Below are 21,222 nucleotides of genomic sequence, written 5' to 3'. Positions count from 1 at the left end.
GCAAGGACTCCCATTAAAATGAGCACATGAATATCTGCTTGTAGCGAACCCACCATCCCTCTTCAATATAAATGCAGTTACACATCCGTGTATTTTGTGTGTGAAGAGTCTAGCTTGTAGCTAGGGTATGCATCTATTGACTTGCTTCGGAAGGCAGTATGTGGATGCAGATGATCAAAATGGAGGTCCGAAATGAAATGAATGTCTTTTTATCAAATACTATATAGTCAATCATCTTTTGATAGAAGGGTGTGTATTACAGCTCTAAGGATATCTGTATAGTTTTCATGGTTAGTTTTCTTGAAGTGTTCATATTTGAAAGAGAGAACACTTATATCTAGGAGCAAATCACTGACACTTGTGCTACCTGCCTGATAGTATTTGTGATTGCTGCTCAGATAAGATTTAGATCAGAAAACATTCCTAACTCTTTATAAAATCACCAAACATAGGGGACAAAAAATATGAATAGAACAAGTGACTGTTACCTTTTTTCCACTTTTTTTTCCTAATCTTGCTTTCTTATCTTCTTTTCTTTTTTTTATTCCACAGTATATTCACTCAGCTGGAATCATTCACCGGGTGAGTTCAGTTAGCTAGAGAATACGAATCAATGCAGTGTGCACTGCCCAATGTCAGGCTTGATATTGTTACAATACTAATGTAACCTTATTAGGTGTGCATGACTAACGCTGTGTTTGTTCTGATACAGGACTTGAAACCCAGTAACCTAGCTGTAAATGAAGACTGTGAATTAAGGGTAGGATTCATGCTATTGTGATGAAGGTTCTTGTAATATCTCTGGAACTAGAACTTTAACTGCCATTTTTATGTTAGTACACATCCATGTATTTAGTTACTGTTGCCATACTGGCAGAGGAAAAAATAAATTGCATTAACAATATTTGTGAGGATACAGATATTAACTACTATTTCAGGTACCGTGTGCAAATTGTTTACAGTGAATAAAAATCCTCTTAACATTTAAAAACTGAGAATAGGAAGCACTTAGGTTAAAAAAATGGGCTTATGGGCCCAAAATTTTAGCTGATACTCCAAGTGACAAGACTCCAGGATCTGGCCCCACATGTTGAGGTGAAGCACTACATACAGCAACTACCCTACATGTACAGGACATACACTTATAGGAAGTTAACAATGATTAAACTGGCTGAAATATATAAAAGGGTACTTTGGTAAAGCAAACACCAGTATTACCAACCCCAGGTGTTCAAAAATCATGAGGTTTTTTTTTAAATAAATTGTGGATCGTTTTTTGTTGGGTTTTCTTGGCCTTCTGGATTATCGTTGTTCTTGTTGGTTGTTTATAATTTGTATCATCGTAGCACCTAGAAGCCCTAATGGTGGACCAGGACCCCATTGTGCTAAGTGCTGTATAAACACAGAACAGGAAGACAGCCACAACCCCCAAAAGCTTAGAGTTTTCTGAGCCTTTAGGGTATACTCCCTTCCCATTTTCAAGCCTTTCTCCATAGTCATCAGAGTCAGAACAAACTTTTTTTTTTTTTTTTATGAAAGCAGAGATATGATGACGGCTTTACTCTGACATTTTTAAAGAAAACACCAAATTCCATGAGACCTGCAACAAAATCACAGTAGTTGACAACACACCCAGTACAGTGCAGTGGACCTGAGGACTAACGCCCCTATTCACCTCAGTGGCAGTTGAGGAAGCTCAGCAAATATCATGACTGGCCTTTAATATTTTCATACCTGTATGTGGAGTCTCATTTTTGAGGGATTATAGGAAGTCTTTGCCTGATCATTCTCTTTATAAAAGTCCATGTTACTCTTTATACTCTAGGGTGATAAAGGAGACTTCAGATCTTCTTTTCTAAAATTTACACACCACCCAACCTCCTCTCTCCTCACCTACTCTTTGGCTGGGTTACATTCCGTTTTTCATTATTTTCATTACTTATTCGCTTGTATGAGGCCAAACTGCTATGGAAAAATCTAAATTGGTGGTGCTTTAAAGAGTAGCCAAAAAGGAAATAAAAAGTGTATCAACATATTTGAGCAAGAAATGATTAATAATGAAAAATCTAAAAATACATTGTTGCAAAATGCCCTTTCCTTGTCCTAGGCAGATGAAATTCAATGTTGATAAATGCAAAGTAATGCACATTGGAAAGCATAATCCCAATTATATGTATAAAATGATGGGGTCTAAATTAGCTGTTACCACTCAAGAAAGAGATCTTGGAGTCATTGTGGATAGTTCTCTGAAAACATCCACTCAATGTGCAGTGGCAGTCAAAAAAGTGAACAGAATGCTGGGAATAATTAAGAAAGGATAGAAAATATCATGTTGCCTCTATATAAATCCATGGCCCACATCTTGAATACTGTGTGCAGATGTGGTCGCCCCATCTCAAAAAAGTTATATTGGAATTGGAAAGGGTTCAGAAAACGGCAACAAAAATTATTAGGGGTATGGAACGGCTTCTGTATGAGGAGAGATTAATAAGACTGGGACTTTTCAGCTTGGAAAAGAGATGGCTAAGGGGAGATATGATTGAGGTCTCTAAAATTGTGACTGGTGTAGAGAAAGTAGATAAGGAAGTGTTGTTTACTACTTCTCAAAACATAAGAACTAGGGGTCACCCAGTGAAATTAATAGGCAGCAGGTTTAAAATAAACAAAAGGAAGTATATCTTCACACAACGCACAGTCAACCTATGGAACTCCTTGCCAGAGGATGTTGTGAAGGCCAAGACCGTAACAGGGTTCAAAAAAGAACTAGATAAATTCATGGAGGATACATCCATCAGTGGCTGTTAGCCAGGACGGGCAGGAATGATGTCCCTAGCCTCTGTTTGCCAGAAGCTGGGAATGAGTGACGGGATGGATCACTTGATGATTACCTGTTCTGTTCATTCCCTGTGGGGCACCTGGCATTGGCCACTGTTGGAAGACAGGATACTGGGCTAGATGGACCTTTGGTCTGACCCAGTAGGGCCATTGTTATGTTCTTAGTGTTGCAGATTCTAGTCAATATTCATATGGCTCTTGCTTCAGATGTTGTATTTCATTGTTTGCCTATTTAGAGAAAACTAATACATAGAAGTAGATACCAGAAAGCAAAGAAATAAACTGAAACATAATGCTTTCTCTTGGACATAAGTTTTCCAAAAGGAGGGCATTCAGTGGGCGCTATTGTGCCATCAAATGTGTGTGTGGTATTTTTAAGAAAAACTCACTTTTCATTTCAATGAGGTGTTAGATGGTACTCTGTGAGCTTTTCCTTATTCAGCTTACATATGCCTCTCTTAGTGGCATCAAAATGTGTGTGATTGAATAAATGCTATAGGTGTTACAAGGCCTAAACACAAATAGCTGAGCTAAGGAAACATTGGGGCATTTGTGAGTAATACAGTGGTGCTTTTAATATGTCATGATCTGATATTTTTGGGTGTTGGCATTTTATACCTATACAATTCAGGCTTAATTTTCTTTGTTGATATTCTTCAGCTCTGATATACTAGCAGTGATTATGGCTATCAATGTAATGTTATAGGAAAAATAAATTGAAGGTCAAATTCAGAGTTTGTGTAAAAGGGTCCAATTCCATTTAAGCTCCAACTTTGCCATCATATTACCCTGGAGAGACCCTGGCACCAGCACATAGCCCCGATTACTTTAATGGGGCACTGCATAAGTTGGTCCACTTACATCAAGGTCAGCTTCTTAGTCATTAAAGGACTCCATCTTTCTTAGTATTACCAGAAAGCATGAGATGGGGAGCAAACTTGGCTGGGTATGAAATGTTGAGGGTCGAATTCATTGCAAGCTGAGGTGTTTTGATGGCTGAAGTAAGCCAGAAATAAAGAACAGGGAACAAATCAACTCCTATAATAAAAATAATGAGAAATCTTGATTTTTTTTTCTTCTGTAGATTTTAGACTTTGGTTTAGCCCGACAAACTGATGATGAAATGACTGGATATGTAGCAACAAGATGGTACAGAGCCCCAGAAATTATGTTAAACTGGATGCACTATAATCAAACAGGTAAAGTAAGATACTTATTTTTAAACTATAAACAATATAGTCACAACAGGAAAAAGCAACTGCATTTAATCATTTTTATTATGTTTATCATGCATCTCTCTTTCTCTCTCTCTCCTTATTTTTGGCAGTTGACATTTGGTCAGTGGGATGCATCATGGCAGAGCTATTGAAAGGCAAGGCTCTTTTTCCAGGAAATGACTGTATCCTTAACATAAAATGCAGTTACATGAAGTGCAAATGCACCACAGTTCTTCATGTTCTCTAATCACCAAAATGTTCTTAAGGCTATATTTGCCAGGTAACAAGCCTTTGATACAGCAAACTGAGCTTTGCTAATTGTTCAATTTACTATATATGACTGCTGAACATAACAACCATCAGAAGAAAAAGCAATAACAGATGTTCTTAAACCACAAGAAGCTACATGCAGTCTTTATTTTATGCCTGATATTTAAATAATGACCTAGTTGCAGAAGGATTGATTTCTTTCATTTGTGCAGCTTCTCAAAACAACATACATTTATTAAAACTGAATTAATATGCATGTCACTTACTGTTGTAGAACTGCTGTTTTTATTTGTATGTAGGCAAGAGAGGCAACATAAAAATCCCTCATTCCAACATAAAGTAGTGGAACTATTATGGTTCATGGTGCAATATTGATGGGCTCTATTGCAGCCTATGTTGTTTCTCTGACTGATAGGAGTGCAGAAAAGGCAGTTGCTGAGTAGGGTAGAATAATAGTAAAAGGAAATGCAGAGGAAGTAAAAATGGAGACTGAAGAGACTGGATGATAAAGAAATGATTGCTAGATCACATCAGAAAACCTCTCTGCATTCAAAACAGAGGCACAGTGTACATCAGATTCTGTTGTGTTCCACACTAAGGGCATGCCTACATTACTGTCCTAACTTGACCTATGTTAGGTGAACTTACAGCCACCACAGTAATTATTGCAGTGGCTGAGCTAACCTCCTTCTCTTGGTGGTGCGCATCCTCAACAGGAACGCTTCCACTGACCTGAAGAGGGACAGTTTGGGGGACTGAGAGCCAGGGCTCTCAGCTCCACGCAGCTCCCTGCTGGAGCCACCTGGGCTTCTTGCCTCCCTGAGTGGGAAGTAGGGAGCCTCTGGGCAGCAGCCCCTGTGGGAGCATGGTGCCAGGGGGAGCTGGGCTCTAATTGTCCAGCTTTCTTGTCAGTTTCTGGAGCTGTGAAATTGACAAGACAGCCAACAGCCCATGTAAGTAATGCATCTACAGATGCATCACCCTAACTTCACTGACAAAAGCCCTGCACCTCTTGTGGAGGTGGCATTATTATGTCGGTGTAGTAGGGCACTTACATAGTAGCTGCCTTACGTTGACCTAACTGTGTAGTGTAGGCCAGGCCTGACTGTTCTCGCTACTCTGAAAAGCGAAAAAATCCTAACATTGCAGCTAAAGCTAGAATATGGCCAGATGTGGAAAAGGCATGATGGTATTATAGATCTCTGAAAAACAACTAAGACATGGTAACATCTTGCCATTGAGCTTTCTGTAGGTTTAAATTGGTCAGAATGTATTGTCAACAATGGGGCCAGAGCATCACTCAGATGTTCTTAATACCTGTTGCTTCACATCCCTTGAGTAAGGTGGTGTTTCTGACTATTTTTGGTAAGCTGGTATGTATTGTTTCCAAAAATAGGATTTTTACATAATATAGACTTACCAGGGTTGTTGTTTCTTTCTTCTTGTAAAATACAATCTAGGGTTATAGTTTCATCAACTTCACTGAGACTTTAAATTAATCTTGAATCACTAGAGGAAATGTTAATGTGGTTCACTTTTCAGATCATATACTAACTCAGGAAATGTACATTTTAAAGATTATGGGCCTGGTTCTACACTCCTTTGTCCCAGTGCAAAGTGGGTGTAATATGCTACCCAGTCAGAATTCTCCACTCAGCCCCCGAGTCAGCAGTCAGCCCTGTTCAGCAAAGTACTTGAGCATAGGCTGAAATTGTTAAGCACATGCTTTAACCCCATTCAACTCAAAGTTAGGCATATGACTGTGTTGAACTGGGACCTCACACTGGTGGTAGCATTTTACACTCTCATTCCACAAGTGTAAATGAATACACGATGTTCTGGGCAGTGGACAATAAGACACTCTGGACCTAATCTTCAGTTGGTATAAATTGGCTAACTCCATTGCAGTCAATAGAACTGTGTCCCTTCCTCCACCTGAGGATCTGATCATCTGTGCAGGAGTTCGGGGTTTATTTAAATACACAAGGCTTGTCTGTTGCTTACTTTTACTATCTTTCCTGGAGTTTTCTTGAATACTTGCAGATATTGACCAACTAAAGAGAATAATGGAAGTTGTGGGAACACCCAGTTCTGAACTTCTCAAGAAAATATCATCGGAACATGTGAGTTCACCGTTAATAATTTACTTTTTCATAATAATTGGTGTGGTATGCCATTGGTTGTGTTAGATAGCGTGCTGCTCAATTCCAAATACAAAAAGCTGTTTAAAATCAATGCTTTTTTGCTGCTAGTGGCAACATTCAGCAAGTGGGGTAAAAATTTTCAAAAGTAACTTTGAAGATGTCCTCTTTCAATGAGACTTATCTCCTAAGTTGCTTAGGTGCTCTTAAAAATGTTAGAGATTAGTTTTAGTACTTGGAAAAACAATCACTGAATATGTGATGCTGACTACTTATATGGGATCCACTTTCATTATGCGACACCAAAGGCATAATTTTATAATTAAAACTCTACACATAAGATGCATGAATGGGATAACCCATTAAAACAAATGTTTTCTAGCCAAACTACTGTTTCTCTTTGTGTGAGTTTCCCTATTAAATCTATAATAATTTTTAAAATTTTTTTTAAATCAAGAATCTAGATTTTTAAGCAGTAACAATAGAGGCCCCAGGGGAGTCCTTAGGAGTGTTAATTAGCTGAGAGTTGTGACCTGGGTTGGGCTGTCAAGGCACTGAAATGCTATGGTGATGGGCACAATATAATAAACATTTGGTGAGATAAACCACAGCACATTTATACCTTCTCAGCAATAACAATTTTAGCTCAGCTTATTTAGTTACATATTTTATATATAGAGCTCAATCCTTTACATGGCTAAATCCTTTACGTGGCTCCCGGAGTTGTCCCTGGAGAAAGTGAGAGCAACCACCCTTGCTTGCTTATACTGTCTAGAACATCAGAGGACAGACCTCAAGGAGAAAGAACACATTTTTGGTGGAGAAATCTGTGTGGTCACAAGACTGCTTTCTGAGGCGCTCAGTGGCATAGGAGCATGATGGACTGTCACACACTGGTTACACAGGCAGTCAATATTTTTCCTCTGTGTTCAATGTGCTACTCCAACACTTAATGAAGAATATAAGAGCTGTGTAGGTGACAAGTAAATAAAGCTGGTCTAACACCTTTTTGCTAATTTGCTGGATTTCTAACAGTGCTTTATTTCTCATTCTGTAAAGCCCTTTTTTATTTATTTTTTTGTTTGTTTTTGTTTTTTTGCCTTTGTGTGTTTTAATGTTTTTCTTACCAGTATATTCATATCTGTTGAACAATTGAGGAAACTAACATGGCTAGGCTAACACTCTGTTTTCTTGCAACTTCCAGCTTTTTATTTTTTTTAAATGTAACCATTATGGGCTTGGGGCAGCGCCACAGTTTGTGAGCATTCAGGCTCCTGGGAAGAGTTGAGGCAGGAATTAGGTGATTAGTTGGCTCTCCCTCCATACCCTGTGCTGAGAGACTGGGCCAGCCAAGAAATGTAGGGAGGGCTCTCCAGTGCATGGTCACTTGGTTGTTCTTGAGGCCAATATAGTACAAACCTCTGTGCTTTGAACCTATCTTAGGTTCAGAGGTGTATCATATGTAACTCATTAATGCTTAGAGTAATTTTGTGGGCTCACTGATAGGGAGAGTAGACTTCTTATTATGGTGGCTTTTATCTTTTCATAGTTCATTTCTTTTGTTTCAGAGCCACTTTAATGAGTCAGATTGCGTGTGTATGTGCCCAAAAGGGTGGGTTTATTTCTGGTGGTAATATTTCCTTACAGGTTAAATTCCTAGGACTATGCCTTATCTGGAAGGCAAGTCTGTTTAGTTTTGTCCCAGTTGGGCACTAATTTGCCTGTACAAATGTCATCTGTTTGCTATTCCCGTACAGAGCTTTACATAAATATTTTACTATCTTATCTACAAATATGAAACTCGCTTAATAACAAATGATTGCATGCTCTTAGATGTTCACTGACTAAAGCCCGGTAAGTCTAATTAATGGATGCCAGGAATCTTTTTTTTTTTTTTTTTTAAATAGTTCATGGGGGGTTTTTTTTTTTTTTTTTTGCAAAGGTGTCTTTTGTGATTTCTTGGAAGTTCATGTGATGAGAAATGAGGTTTAAGAAGCTTTAAAAATTTGTATTTTGGTGTATTTGTAGATCTAAAACTTGATTATTAAAATTCAGATTTTTCTAAAGCAATTGGGAATTTGGGGGAGGAATTCACCCCTTGCATTATATCCTAGCTGATCCAAAGTAGTGACAAAGGGTCTATACAGACCCTGTCTCCTTTGGTGTATTCCCCCCACTGCAGAACACACACCTCTATCCAGGGCAGAGCCATCTCTATATCACCTCCAAAGAAGCCCTGGGACAGGGGGAATTCTGGAGCAGGGTGGTGGGGCATATTGGGGACCAGGAAAGGGATGAGATGAATGGAAGTGTGACCAGGGGAGACCTGCACTTGGTGATTCCTCACTGCTTCAAGCCCTATAGGGGAAATGGCACCAGGAGGCACAAATTAGATCAGCCTCAGGACTTGCCCTATATTGCAGCTTGGGCACCACCAGCAGCAATAGTATAAAGGCCTTTGTTGGCCCTAACGTTACCACAGAGATCTGGCCTGTCCTTGAGGTTTTTGGCCTGATGGGTCAGACAAAACAATGGAGCAATCTGGCATAGTCAATGAGGCCTTCGGGTGTTCACCAGTTTTTCAGAATATTTGGCTCTTGGTTAAAATCCCTCTTTCTCACTCTAAATTTAAAATGAAAGCCCATCCTCTTCTCTCGTACACTGAAAAAACCTGTTGTCAGTTTCTTAATCTAGGTAAAGTAGAAGGCTTTATTTTGCTTCCTTATAGCTTCATCCTGCACATCGCAGGTTAAAAATGTTGTGTGTACAAGTGAAGAAGTGCTGTGCAGCATAGAGAGTACAGGAGAACCAAGAGCAGCAGACCCCAGTTAATGAGTCCTGCGATACGACCTCCAAGTTACTGGAGTAATGGCAGGGAAGCTGGGCCATAACTGTATACCTTGTTTTCAGGCTGAGGATAGCACTTACCTCCCCATCTCCTCAAGTAAGCCCATTCTCTACCTGCATCCTGTTCCTTTTACTTTTCAACTTCTGCTCAGAGGACTATGTCTACTTTTTAATGTTGCTTGTGGCCTCCATTTGTATTTGTCCTGAAGAGCAACAGTTGTGCATTCCCAGCTATACTCCACTCAAAGCAGGTTCAAAGACTTAAAGGGAGATTCCAAACTTATTTTCAGTGATAAACAGAGGATTAAAAAAACTGGAAAAATACAGGGAATCTTTATATAAACTTCACCAGATGTTTCCGAACAAGTCTCTGAGTTAGTTTGAAGATCTGATGTCTTAATTTGGGATTAGCCCATAATCCCACTTTCAGTATTTCCAGATTCTGAATTATTTAAATACTCTGGGCTCCAATGGGTGGATTTCTGTGGAGATGACAGGGACATGGAGGAAAGGCTGGTGAGTCAACAAGATACAGCCAAACTGATATTTGTCTCAGTTGGAGGTAGCCAGAAGACAAAACAAGCCTGGTCCCCTACAATCACTGATGGGTTCTTTAAATGTAGGGTGACCAGATTACCAGTATAAAATATCGGGACGGGGCGGAGCCAAAAAAGGGGGGGCGGAGCAAAAAAAGGGGGGGACGGAGCAAAAAAAAAAGTTTTAAGGGGCCTGGGGCATTAGCAGGCCCCGCGCGCTGCCCTCCGAGTCCCCGCGGAGCCTCCCGCCCTCTGGCCCGCCATGGGCATATGCGGGGCGCAGTGGGTCTGGGCGGGGGCAGCGCGGAGCGGGCAGGAGCCGGGGGGGGCGGCAGGGGCCGAATCCCTGCTGCTGCTGGGAAGCCCCGCGCCTCTCCCTCCCGCTTGCGGCTGTGGCTCCTTCCCGGCGGGACGCGCCTCCCGCTGCCCCGGGCACATGCGGCGCGCGTCCCCTGCGCCTAGTCTCCCTCCCGCCGGGAAGGAGTAGCTGGACGCGTGCCGCATGTGCGCGGGGGAGGCTGGGGGGCACGTCCCGCCGGGAAGGAGCCGCAGCCGCGAGCGGGAGGGAGAGGCGCGGGGCTCCCCGGCAGCAGCAGGGATTCAGCCCAGGCCCCCGTGCCGCCCACCCAGCCCCTGCCTGCTCCGCGCTGCCTCCGACTGGACCCACCACGCTGCCCCGCGGGCTGCAGGGCTGGAGCAGCCTTCAGGCTGCGCTCCCGGCCCCGGGTGCAGCAGCCTGGGCAGAAGCCCTCTGGTGCGGCGGGGGGACTCACAGCTGAGCCCCCCTGTCTCCCTCCCTTGCCAGCCCCCCTTTGCCCGCCCGGTGCCCGGGTGCTGGAACTGACTCACCAGCTCCAGGATCCAGGCACCGCCGCCGCCACCCCCTCCCTCCAGGCTTGCGCCGCCATGCTGCAAGCCTGGGAGGGAGGAGGAATGCTGGGGAAGAGGCGGGGCCAGGGCGGGGATTTGGGGAGGGAGCCAATGGGGGAAGGAGAGGGCGGAGCCGGGGTGACATTAGTATTTGACATTGGTCGGGACGCGGGACAAAGAAGCAAATATCGGGACAGTCCCGATAAAATCGGGACGTCTGGTCACCCTATTTAAATGAGGAATTGGGATGTTAATAAATCAGCACAGATTAGACACACATATATTCAAATGCACAGATGTCTGATGATTTCTGTTGAGTAATGGTTGATTTCCATTTTAGCCCATAGTTTCCATGCAAGAAAGTGTAGCTGCTATATATTTAAAAACTGCACAGCAAGTTATATCAACATAAGTCCCTAAAGGTCTGATTCTCTGACGTGCTGAGCTCTCTCACCAACTATGGGAGGAGAACATGCTCAGCATCATCTCCCAGGAGTGCACAACACCTTTCAGGGATGTATTCTCATGGGAGGGGAAATTAATCCTGTTCTCTGTCCTTTAAACCTGTACTCTCTGTAGATGACTGGCTGCCACTGGTAACAGCAATCACACTTTTAGAAAGCTGAGTTGCCAACCCCCATAATAAAAAGAGGAAAATATTTTGAAATATGTTGGTAATGGCAGCCATATTGGTCCAACTCCTCTTGACAACTTCCAGTAAAATAGAAAGTAAAAAGAAATATATTTCTACTTCTGGTTTCACAAGTTTGTTGTAAATTAAAGATTAACCCTGTACTAGGATACATTTTGAATGAGACTGTAGCTTGGAATAACCTCTCAAAATACTTTAAAGTATCTTTTGTTTTAGTGCATAATTGAAAAGCTTAAAAAGATTGCAGGGAAATTAGAGAAATATCAGTGATGTGTTGTCACGCAGAGAGAACGGAGTTCGGAGCAGGATTCCATCTCTCCAGTGGCTGCATCCTGACCCAGAGTACATACCAGGAAGACTCACAGTAACCTCTTATTAGTGTGTAACCAGGATGTGCAGGGCCAATTGATCCTGAAGATCATCAGATCCAGAGGAGAAGGGAAACACAAGTCTCAGGGCCTGCTCTCTGACCAGGAGCCAGGGAGTTGGTCGGCATGAGCTCACCACCAGTTTGAGCAGCTCTTTGCATATTCTGTCCCTCTTGCTGTCTTCTGTGGGGCCCTGGAGAGTTTCTCAGTTTCCTGCAGTAACGTGTGAAGAGGGGAAATAACCCGTGTATAGGGAAGAGAGATGGTCAGGGATGAAATCCCTGTATTATTAACAACCTTTCTTAAAGAAACTACAGTTTTCTCAGAGACTCTTTTTCATGCATACAGGTTTGCTCTGTCCTCTCTCCTTTGACAATTCCATTTTCAGAGCTGTCATCTGCAAGGGCCTGTCTGTCTACCATCAGGACCCCATTTAGTCTCTTCTGACCCATTAACAGTAGGTCACCTGCTCATCAGCTTAGACATCAAGAAAGCAATGTCTTCAATGATGTCAAATCCCAGCACCTTGCCTGCAATATGTGGGTTAGGTAGCTGAGTATGTGCTATGTGGCTGTCTCTAGTGTGGGGGGCCTGAGGATTCCAGTTCAGCCCCACAGCCATGGAGCCAAGGCAAGCTACAAAGGTCCTGAGGCTCTGCACCTTGGAGGCATCTTAGGTCAGGATTTGATCCTTAGTTGATTAAACATTAGTATTTGACAATGGTGAGCTGTATGGGAAGGGTAGGATAGTACCTGTTTGCCAGTGGTAACTGAAAGGAGATATAGGCTGATTTCCTGCTTGAAAGACGTGGCAGATATGATGGTTATTTTAGGATCTATGGTGATAAACCAGTTATGCAGGTAGATGAAAACATAAACAAGTGTTTCCATGTGAAATAACTTTAACTTTAAGGGGAAAATTCCACCTTTTAAAACCCTCTTGCCTGTGGGTTTTATAATTATAAGACATTTAAAGATGATTGACTGTATCTAGATACACACACAATGAGTTTGTATAGACAATGTCTTCCATGAATAGGAAACATAGCAATTAGAGATTTTTATTTTCCAGAATTGCCATGCTTACTATTGAGAAAATGTAATCTGTATGTATGCCTTGATCTATTCCCAGGCTAGAAAATACATTGAATCTCTACCACATATGCCTCAACAGGATTTGAAAGCAGTATTTCGTGGTGCCAACCCTTTAGGTAAGAATTTGTTAGGGTTTTCAGACTGATGTAATTTGGTTCCTTCACCAGCATCTGAGCTCAAGTTTTACACTTGCTATATTAAACCCAGCCGAATGACAATGGTGCACAATGTCATAAGCATTACCAAACCTCTTGATTCTGAGACCACCATCTTACTCTAATTAAGCCCATTGAGACCCTTTTCTAAGTAGGAAGAAAAGGCAGGTAGCTCCCAGTGAACAGCAACCCATGGATTAGAGGGCAAATGGCTGCTTTCAAAAAGTAAAAGCCCGTCAAATATTGCATAGCTACAGAGTTAGAACAAAGAGAAATTTGGAACTGCCTAACAGAAGAATGATCAAAAATGTTTTATTTGAAATGAGTACCCATCATCTTTTTGCTCCAGAATGGTTCAAACCAAAGATCCTAGAATGTAATGACTCTCCTGGGACATATTAGGCCATCAATATTTTATTTAAATGGGGTTCCTCTTAAATATGACCCACTGTTAGAAAAAAATACATCAATACCGAGAATTAATGAGGCAACATTCTCAATACTCAAATTAAAATGTAGCTAAATCCGTAGAAAAATATGGGGTTTAATCCTACTCTGCACAAACTCACAATAAAACATGAAAGTTACAATTTGTCAGTTTTTCTCATCCCATGCAAAGGTAAAGCAGAAATGTTTTTAGTAATTAGTATTTTTGTCTGATAGTGAAAATGTACTGAAGTTAAGCAACATTTTTATTGATAAAGTGTTGATTTGAGCTCTCAATTTAATTCGGAAATGGAGTGCCGTTCTCTGATACAAATGAATTAAAAGATAAATTGTCTGAATCAACAGTTTGCCACTTGCTCTGGGCCACTAGAACAAATGTAAGCAGCAGATAGTATGATTTGAGAAAGATGCTAGTAAGAAATATAATACATTAAAGAGGAAAAATCAAACAAAAAATCTAATGATTTATATATTAAAGCAATAAAACTGCTTAAATTTTCATATATAAATTATAATATTTGTATATTAAAAACATGACATATAAACCACTTCCAGTCCTCCAGATATCTCTCATGTATAATATTGTATAGTTTTATGCAAACTTAAAATGAATACATTTTGTATGTATTCTGTGACTGTCCCCTTTAAGGCTATTTTACAATCATCATATGAACATTTTTTATGGGTACAAATAATTGCAAGTGTAATCTTGCAGGTCACTTAGGCCCTGATACTGAAGACACATATGCATATGCTTAATTTAAGCATGTGCGCTCATCATATGTCTACTGATGTGCTTAACATTAAGCATGTGCTTAAGTGTTTGCAGGGTCAGGGCCTTAGAAGGATGTCTAAATCAGGATTCAGATGTCTAACATGACTCATTAGGGTTACCATACTTAACAAAGAAAAAAAGAGGACCCTCCACGGGGTCCTGGCCCCGCCCATTTCCCACCCCAGCCCCGCCCCAACTCCGCCCCTACCCCGCCCCCTCCTCCCTCCCACTCCCAGCCACGCTACCGGCTTCACGGTTTGCCGGGCAGCCCCCAGACCCTGCGCCCCCGGCCGGTGCTTCCCCAGCGCAGCTGGAGCCCGGGAGGGGAAGCGCCCAGCCAGGGGCGCAGGGTCTGGAGGCTGCCCGGCAAACCGTGAAGCCGGTAGCGCTTGGGCTTCGGGCAGCCCCCTTGCCTCCGGACCCTACGCCCCCGGCAGGGCACTTCCCCTCCCGGGCTCCGGCAGCGCAGGGTCCGGAGGCATGGGGGCTGCCCGAAGCCCGTAGCGCTCGGCTCTTAAACAGAGCCGAAGAGTCGGGGAGGAGCAGAGCCGCCGAGGGAGGGGAAGTGCCCGGCCGGCATTTTCCCGGACATGTTCAGCTTTTTGGCAATTCCCCTCGGACGGGGGTTTGTTTGATTGCCGAAAAGCCGGACATGTCTGGGAAAAACCGGACGTATGGTAACCCTAAACATGACCTAACTTGCACCCATTATAGCCTGTGTCATGCACCAACCAAAACAGAGGCCTGTTTAATGGCTGAAAATTCTACTCTGAATGTGTATCTTCATAGGCTATGGGCTGTATTGCACAAAAGGATGCTTTTTACATGATCTTGGGAGAAGTGATGATATACTGTGTGTGTATAGACACAGTATGTGTCTAATTTTTTTCTCCCGTTAATTTTCCTTTTTCTTGCACTAGATATCAAGAACAAGGAAAAGGATGATTCTGAGGTTGCATGTAAACTTTCACTATGAAATATCTTCACGTCTAGACTTGCTCTTTAGCTACGCAATATGTTTTAAGTTTAATTTGAGTTTCTTTTTTGCCCTAGCTGTAGATCTTCTTGAGAAGATGCTTATATTAGACAGTGATAAAAGAATAACTGCCTCAGAAGCACTCGCACATGCTTACTTTGTTCAGTATCATGATCCTGACGATGAGCCTGAGGCCGAACTATATGATGAGTCGATAGAAAATAAAGAACGAACCATAGATGAATGGAAAGGTAAGGGAGAATTGTATGCAGCTGTTCAAATGTGCAGCAAAACATTTATTTGCTTAAAAAACAGTTTTTGTCTGGTTCTTGCCCAGGGAATTGCAACACAACATGAATTCAGAAACTTCAGAATAACAACGCAAATCTGTGTGTATTTCCCCCCTATGGTTCTAGTCCCTCTTTCCATTATCTGATCGCTGGATTTTCCTCAACACGTACAGCCCCACGTGAAGGCAGGTGCAAGTGATCTTGTAAGGATCCTGTATTTTTATTCTTCTGTAAACTCTTGTGGGCCAGATCCTCAGCTGGATCGATGTAGTGGAATGATGCCAGTTTACATCGTTTGGTTTTGGCTCTGACCCTTCTTCTGCAGTCATAGCAAATGTGTGAACAAATGGCCTGTTAACTGTTTCCTGTGCATGCAATCACAGTAAAAGCTAACGCAAATTAGGCCTGCACACCCAGGGTGAAATTCCCCTTTGTGTAGCGGGCCAGTCTGTGGCCTTTGCACCATTTCAATTCCAAAAGGATTATGTGGGATTAAAGTGCTGGGTATGCTTTTTGTTGTCCCTTTCTACAGGGTGAATCTGAACCCCAATGCTTGCCCAAACTATTTGTTCCAGTTGTATAGTGGGCTTCCTGAAATTTGACCCCATATGTGCAGCTGCTATGGCCATTAAAAGATCTGTTGTGATTCTACCTTTCAGCAAACACACATAAACAAGAAACTCTTTCTCAATATTTTTGGAAATTTTTTTACATATTCCATTTGAGATGGAGGAAATTGAAAACATGGCAAGATAAAGTGGAGTGCAGAAGACATCTTGATTCTTTCTTAAATCTCCCATTCATGTGTATGTTGAGAGGGTGCAGGAATAATCATTGCCCCTGGCTGGGTTCTCTGGGGATACTCTCTATTTAGCACCTCCTCCTAAGAACTGAGACCCCGCAGTCCAACTGCCTAGCCCCTGGGACCAGTGGTGATCCCTGTTGTTTAAGCCCACCCTTTCCCAGGATTCCACCTCCTGGACAGTGTGGGTTTACCATTTAACTCTGCAGGGGCACATGACAATGAAAGCCAACAGACGTACAGACAGCCTTTGCATAGCATTCTAAACACAATTACTCTTTACTTACCATGATAAACACACGTATATGCATTTTTGCTGCCTCAGTTTCCTTACCACTCTATAGAGTTCTTTGGGGTGTCCAGGACCCTTCTCGTGCAGCTCATGGCTTCTCTTCAGAAACTTGGAACTTCTCTCCCTCTCTGTCAGCTAACTTTCTCTGACCTCGGCTGGTCCTGCTGTTAAACAGGATGCTCCTGTCTCCTGCCCAAACTTTCCCGAGTCTCCGACCCACCCAGCCTCAGTGGCTTTTAAAAGCCAGCATCAGTCCCTTGGTTTCTTTGTTCTGCTGCTGGGGATTTTCCACTCCCTTCAGCGAAGTCTGAGTAACTAGCGCCCAGCTTCAGCCAAGCCATTGTCCCAAGCAGGGCCGGCTCTGGCTTTCTGGCCACCCCAAGCAAAAAACAAACAAACAAACAAAAAACCACTGGGGCAGCCAGAACAGCAAAGCAAAAAAAACCTGCAGCGCGGCTGAAGCCAGGGTTCACAGGGACTCCCTGCCCTGCAGATGTGCCCCGGCTAGTGGGGGGAGGGAGAAGGAGCGGGGGGAGAGAGAGAAGGGGGATGGCCAGGGCTTCAGCAGGGCGCTGCCACGTGGCCTCTCCCACCGTGCCCCCTGCTGGGAGGGCTCCGCGCCGCTCCGGTCGGCTGGGAGGGACGGACGCGGGCTGCCCTGCCGGGCTTGCTGCAGAGTGCTCCTGTCCTCCACGCTGCTGCCCCCTACAGGGCGGCCGGAGCGGAACAACAACAAAAAAAAAAAGCAGCCGTGCCGCCCTAGGATTGGGCGGAATGCCGCCTCCTACAAGCTGCCGCCCCAAGCAGCAGCTTGCTCGGCTGGTGCCTGGAGCCGGCCCTGGTCCCAAGGTGATTCCACCAGAATAAGTGACCATTTTAGGTCTAATGACCAACCATTGTCCCTGGTCTGATTGACCCAGAGACATAATACAGCCCCTATCAGCAAACAGTGGGTTCCACATACACAGGCATTCAGAAATACAGCAATTTCATAACATCAACCAGAATTCATAAATGGTACATAGACAGATTCCCCAAATTATCATAGCGGTACACAGGGGGATAGTCTGTGGGCAGAGGGTGGTGTTTCTTTATTTTTGATTGGCACCCGGACTCTAAGGTTTTGATTCTCTATTCCATCCAAACTATGGGGCTTCATGTAGCTGGTTGCAGCCCCTTAGTTCAGGACCGACCAGTGCAAAGGGAGCACTAACTAATGTATACTACTGGCATAAGGAATTATAGGCCAGTGGAAAATCTGTGTAGTGAAGCTCCAGTCTGGCATGCCCCCTTCTCTCTCAGACCTTTCCTATCACCACCACCACCACACCACCACTTCCCCTTATGCAAGTGGTGGGGACGGCTAGCACAGGATGCAATGGAGCTACCTCTGCCAGCTTTCCACTAGTGGAGAGTTTAGGAGGTGTGGGGGAAGGGCAAGAATTCTGTCTCCAGCCAGAGCAGAGTGCTAAGTGGCCTAAGCAGAAAATCCTGCCCTGACCCTTTGTGCGGTTCCCTCATCGCAAAATGGATATGGCAGAGCTGGTTTATCCAGCATATTTCTGCATGTAGTTTAGCTGTGGGGAGCCTGGTTCATTGTCTGCTCTTCTATGGCTATGTGGATGTGAGTGCTATAAAGTGGGAGCTTGAGGAAACTGCTCTTTGTGAGGAATCTCTAGACTAGATCTTGAGCTCTGACTGGTGAGGGCTCAGTGCAGAAGGGGTGCTGCGAAAATAACTGTAAATGATCTTTTCACTCCCCCAGTTCTGAAGCTGGTCCCTGTTTTAAGTGAGAGCAGACTGATGGCTACTCCAAATTACACTCTTACCCAGAGCTCCAAAGATCTGTTCCAGCAGCTGGAGATACCTGGAGTTTAAGGGATCCTCTCCAGTGCCCTCTTATCCTCCCTTCTCTCCCCCCTCCCCCCAGTCATGTCCCCATAAACTGGCTGCCTATATCTGTGCCACCCAAGAATCCTTCCACACTGGTGAAATCCTACAGAGGCTGAGTTATAGTAGTGGTGCAAAGTTACACTAGTGCAGGGCAGGAAATGGGCCACAGTGTCCAGTCAGTGAGGAGCAACCCTCTGTTAGCTTGAGGAGGGCTCTCCCATAATTCTGCTACCTCTGGATGGATGATGAGAGCTGATTGCCATCAACTGTTCCCTCCACAAAATTTGTCTGCTGCAAAGCCTGGAAGCACGTGTTGCCTTGCAGTTATCTTGTCTAATATGAATTCATGCTGCATTTGCTGCTGTAACTACAGGTGCTTAATTTGTTTGTCTGCTATTTCCTCAGATGGTTGATCCCTTGACAGGAAGATTTAACAATTTCCTTTTCACAAAATTAATTCCTCTTCATGATGCAAGCCTCTTTTAAAATGGTTTCAGGGGCAAAGTTGGTTTAACGCTTCCTGAGCTGAAACTGGGAAGTGGGGATAACTTCTCTATAAGAAGCAAGAATGTTTTATGCAGCAGCAGCAGATTCTGTTGCATCAAAAAGATGGTGAAATTAACCCTTGTTCAAAGGGCCAGCCCGAGGCCTATGGGCCACGTAAGCCTAGGGTGACCAGATGTCCTGATTTTATATGGACAGTCCGATTTTGGGGTCTTTTTCTTATATAGGCTCCTATTACCCCCCACCCCCATCCCAATTTTTAACTTTTGCTGTCTGGTAAGCCTTCAAAATAGGGCTTGCATGGAATTGAAGCTGAGCATAGGTCTTTTTGTTGGACCTCTGCACAGGGCAGGGCCAGCTCCAGGGTTTTTGCCGCCCCAAGCGGCGGGAAAAAAAAAAGCCACGCTCACGATCGGCAGCAGCTCCACCGCGCTGCTTTCTTCTTTGGCGGCGGCAATTCGGCGGCAGATGCTTCCTTTGGAGAGGGACCAAGGGACCTGCCGCCGAATTGCCATCGAAGAGCCCGACATGCCGCCCCAAGCACCTGCTTGCTGGGCTGGTGCCTGGAGCTGGCCCTGGCAAAGGGATGAATTTCACCACAAGAGATATATAGTTCTTCTCATTCTCTTCTCTACATATTTAATCTATCATTAGAAAATGGCCCTTGAAAATACCTAAGGTTCTGAAAATAAGACAAATACTAAGTCTGATTCTGCAGTCTGATTATTTCAGTTTAATTATTTTGACTTTTAATTGTATGGATAGAAGCAGAAACATCTAGGTGATCAAACAATTTATCTGAGGAAAATTACAATTAATATTTCAGATGCTGCATTCCAGCAAATGTGTGTTCTCATTCCATGTGCTAAATAATTAAGTGCACAGGCAGTCTTATATAAGAATTATTTGAGCGGTTTGTTTGGTTAGCACAGGGGTCGGCAGCCTTTCAGAAGTGGTGTGCCGAGTCTTCATTTATTCACTCTAATTTAAGGTTTTGTGTGCCAGTCATACATTTTAACATTTTTAGAAGGTCTCTTTCTATAAGTCTATAATATATAACTAAACTGTTGTTGTATGTAAAGTAAATAAGGTTTTTAAAATATTTAAGAAGCTTCATTTAAAATTAAATTAAAATGCAGAGTCCCCCGGACCGGTGGCCAGGACACGGGCAGTGTGAGTGCCACTGAAAATCATCTCGCGTGCCGCCTTTGGCACATGTGCCATAGATATGCTAACCCAGGGGTAGGCAATCTTTAATGGGTTCAGGTAAAAGCATTCCTTAGTGAGGTTAACCTGGTTGAAATTCTTGAAAGGGGAGAAATCAAGGGTTTCTGATTGTTTATAAAAAAAAAAGTCCTTATCTCCTTTGTAGGTCTAAAGAATGGCTTGATTGAAATAATATTTTTGCAGCTTTAGCTAAGAGAGCATTAAAACATGGCAAAATACTGTCCTTTTGCTCTTATTAGAGAAGAATAATATTCCAAATGAAGAATAGAGCCATTTGTGCATGATCGCTTGCAGACATTTACTAGAAGATCCCTCACAAAACTGAAGAAATTCCAGATTCTCTAATTTTATCACAATTGAGATTCTGTATTACCAGAAACTGACACATTCTGAAGCTTTGATATAGTATTTTTGCCTCTCTTCTGTTAGAATGTCTCTAGAGACTAGGAAGCTGCTCCTTCTGAGTCTTAAGACATTTATGGCAATGTTACTGCTGTGTTGAGGGAGGGGTTTTTCTGCTTCCACCACATATACAAGTTCTTGATTTTTATCATTAAAACATTTACTTGGCTTTGCTAAGTAAAACAACTGTATAGGCCCAGTTATGGGCTGCTTTACTAATGGCCGTGGGTTTCAAATAGAAGTTTTTAGTCCTTGGATATATTCCATATTTGAAGCTTATTTATTACAAAAATGTAAATAGGCACTTTGTAAGTATAACAGCTTCCTGGGGGCCAGGGGTGAGAGATGGGTTAGTCAGTATGTTCCTGACTGTCAATGGAGTTTTGGCTTAGAGATGCTGCGTGCATGCAGACCTGTGAACTGTTTACGTCAGTACATTCAAACTGTTGTGTTATATTGACAAAAAATTCATTACATAGATAAGTACCATATTAAATCTGTACCATAAAGGAAGGAATACCAGGAACTAAAACTCCAACACAGAATTGTGGTTTACGCTGCTCTGAATGCAAAAACTGTCACTTTCTTATGCAAGTTGCCCATTTCTTATTTTGTAAGGTAATACATTC

The 21,222-nt window shown here is 43.0% G+C and overlaps 1 protein-coding gene across 6 annotated transcripts in view; it reads left to right on the top strand.

Moving 5' to 3' along the window:
- The window catches only part of MAPK11 (mitogen-activated protein kinase 11), a 50,640-nt gene that overhangs the window by 22,347 nt on the left and 7,071 nt on the right, over positions 1-21,222 (top strand). For 5 of the 6 annotated variants that reach the window (XR_008444386.1, XM_054022570.1, XM_054022559.1 and 2 more), the window contains 7 exons: positions 553-582; positions 713-760; positions 3,920-4,034; positions 4,163-4,234; positions 6,366-6,445; positions 12,868-12,946; positions 15,261-15,434. Coding sequence is in view for 5 of the 6 variants with exons in the window: in XM_054022570.1 (XP_053878545.1) it covers positions 553-582; positions 713-760; positions 3,920-4,034; positions 4,163-4,234; positions 6,366-6,445; positions 12,868-12,946; positions 15,261-15,434 (598 nt within the window). In the remaining variant the exon portion in view is untranslated. The remainder of the gene's footprint in view (positions 1-552; positions 583-712; positions 761-3,919; positions 4,035-4,162; positions 4,235-6,365; positions 6,446-12,867; positions 12,947-15,260; positions 15,435-21,222) is intronic. The other variant, XM_054022579.1, reaches the window with a different exon arrangement.

This window comes from Malaclemys terrapin, chromosome 1, assembly GCF_027887155.1.
Source record: "Malaclemys terrapin pileata isolate rMalTer1 chromosome 1, rMalTer1.hap1, whole genome shotgun sequence".
NCBI classification, from domain to species: domain Eukaryota; kingdom Metazoa; phylum Chordata; order Testudines; family Emydidae; genus Malaclemys; species Malaclemys terrapin.
Note: the sequence above shows the minus strand (reverse complement) of the source record. Positions and strands in the feature narration are given on the sequence as shown.